Source organism: Penaeus chinensis, chromosome 27 (assembly GCF_019202785.1).
Source record: "Penaeus chinensis breed Huanghai No. 1 chromosome 27, ASM1920278v2, whole genome shotgun sequence".
NCBI classification, from domain to species: domain Eukaryota; kingdom Metazoa; phylum Arthropoda; class Malacostraca; order Decapoda; family Penaeidae; genus Penaeus; species Penaeus chinensis.
In genome coordinates, this window is record NC_061845.1 from 17,735,707 (window position 1) to 17,738,206 (window position 2,500).

Here is a 2,500-nt window from a genome sequence, read left to right on the forward strand (position 1 = left end):
CCATTGAAACACAACCTCAGAGGTTTACGTAAATAGAACCGAGCTATCACAACGCAAGCCTTCAGTAGTAACCCGGGAATCATATCACATGCAATATAGACCATGTACTTTCAATTATATTTATACTACAGACTAGAAAAGAAGAACTATGGATTTCTGTCTAAAGCATACGGTACAAGGCAGACAGTAAATATTAACCAAATCAAGCAGTTATTTCCGTCTTTGAATTATACCAGTCAACCCTAACCTATGTGCAAAACGTAAAAAATAGAACTAAAACCAAATAAAAACCATAATATATATGATGTAATTTCATACAAATAAATTAATAGTATGAATAAACCATACCGTTATTTCAGGACAGGAGATAAGGTATATCTGTAATATCCTAAATGGCAGCATTTGCACACACACGAATAACTTTCCGGTAACGTTATGCTAACAGGAACGACGCAACTCATCTTCCGGAAAAAAAATCCGGAGACCAACAACTGCGAAATTTATTAGCAAGAGTTTTTTATCAACGCTAGAAAATATGTGATGTTTTGTTATATAGTAGGTAGTAATACGACTGAACAGTCTCAGGTGACGAACTGTTATATGTGACGAACATATAACAGTTGATGTAACAGTGAGAGAGACTGTAACGGGTGGTATGAGTTGTAGAACTGGTAACTAAAAGGTACTGCGATAGCGTGACAGGCGATGAGATAACCAGTGACATACGGTTGGAAGGGCGCAGGCGGGTGGTATGGTGGACAGTGACAAAGGACACCGTGACCCATGTCAGGTATTTTGATTGACAGTGACAAACAAAAACACATGATCCGACGAATTCCGTACCGCGTTCGGAAACGGACAGTGACAGGAACCGCCAAGAGTTAAGACCAAACAAGCGTAACATTCCGTTGCGGCACATTACGAAAGCTGTCTTAACACCTCAACATATTTCACCGAACCCCGAAATGTTCCCCGATTTCTCTGCATTTTCCTTCGAACGTCATTTTGTATCTGCTTGACCTCCCTCCCTCACCCCTTCGGCCTCCCTCCTTCCCTCGGCCTCACTCCCCTGACAGGCGAACAGGTGCAGCGGACGCCCACCCAACGCACAGCAGAGCCCGAGCCAGTGTCCAGTTCACCTTCGCATGGCTTCCCTCAGGAATAGGCGAGGAGGCGAGGAGGCGAAGAGGCGAGGGGCTCCATTCTCGGAACAACATCGTCTCCTCCTCCTCCTCCTCCTCCTCACACTCTCACACACACTCACTTACTCAATCCTTCCTCCCCTCTCGACTTCAAAACCGCAAGAATTGCGTTACTCCTTCATTCCTCCTTCGTCTGAGCCCTCCCCTATTTTCGTTTCTTCCAATTTCTATTCGTATTCCTGCACCTCTTCCTCTTTTTCTCTATTGCTCCCCTTCATCCTCTTCTTTCTATTTCTCTTTCTCCTCCTCCATATCTCCTCTCCTCCTCACCACCCTTTTTCTTCTTCTTCTTCTTTCTCCTCCTCCTCCTCTTCCTCCTTCTCCTTCCTCTTCTTCTTCCTCCTCCTCTTCCTCCTTCGCATTCCCCGGCCGACCCTCGACGACCCTCTCCTCCCACTGCCGCACCTGCCGCTTCAACCTGTGCTCGGCCCCTTCCCTCGCCTCCCTGCTCGCCCTTTCCACGTAAGAAAATGATTCATTTCCTCAAAGTTCATTTCCCTCCCTTGGTCTGATCATCTTCCTACCCTTTTATCGCTATATTTCTTTGGTATCTGCTTCTCCTTCCTGTAGGTAAATGGATTACAGAGCAGAACACCGAATTTATTATTTCATTCTGATGTACAAGTCAATCGTAAAACTTTTTATTAGTAAGAAATTGCTCCAAGACATAGGCCTGCCGACAGAACGCGTTTCGCGATCTTACTCTTTGATATAGATACAAATAAAACTTTTATTTCGCTCATTTGCTATGCGAGATTTGCCTAGAAAGAGACCTACAAGTTGGCCTATTCCAAAAATTAACCCGATTTTTTTATATTCTCGGACTTACTCTGTTAGATTCGAGGGCCTCTGCAGAGTGTTCCTCGCGTTGCCTGAAACAGTTGGTACATTTGCTTTTGTTGAAGATGTTGGGCTGGAACTTGCGGCAGTCTGACTTGTAGTTCGACATAGTGTAACGTAGCTTGCGATCTTTCCAATCAAAGAACTTTCGTGAGAGAACTTGCGGTATCTTTCTGTTGAGGTGTCGAGCGAGTCCTTCAGGCCTTTTCACCGGGACGAAGGACTCATCCCAGGTGAGAGGGCGAAGAACTGGGTAGGTTGGTAGGTAGGAGGGGCGGGCTGGGGCAGGTTTGGCTCTCCACAGGTACTAACTACAGCTATCACAGCCCGCGGCGCTACCACGAACACCCACTAAACCTCCATCACTTTATTCCAAGGTTTTAAACACCCGGACACAAGGCAGATCCACCTTCGCACTCTAGCACTCTTTCCAACACTATCATATCTATCTACTGAGA

The 2,500-nt window shown here is 45.6% G+C and overlaps 1 protein-coding gene across 1 annotated transcript in view; it reads right to left on the reverse strand.

Annotated features, from left to right (window-relative positions):
• LOC125039475 overlaps nucleotides 1–2,500 on the reverse strand; it is a 10,380-nt gene that overhangs the window by 7,720 nt on the left and 160 nt on the right. The window contains exon 1 of the mRNA XM_047633466.1: nucleotides 2,032–2,500. This exon is cut by the window's right edge and continues 160 nt beyond it. Coding sequence (XP_047489422.1) covers nucleotides 2,032–2,151 — 120 coding nt within the window. The 5' untranslated portion in view covers nucleotides 2,152–2,500. The remainder of the gene's footprint in view (nucleotides 1–2,031) is intronic.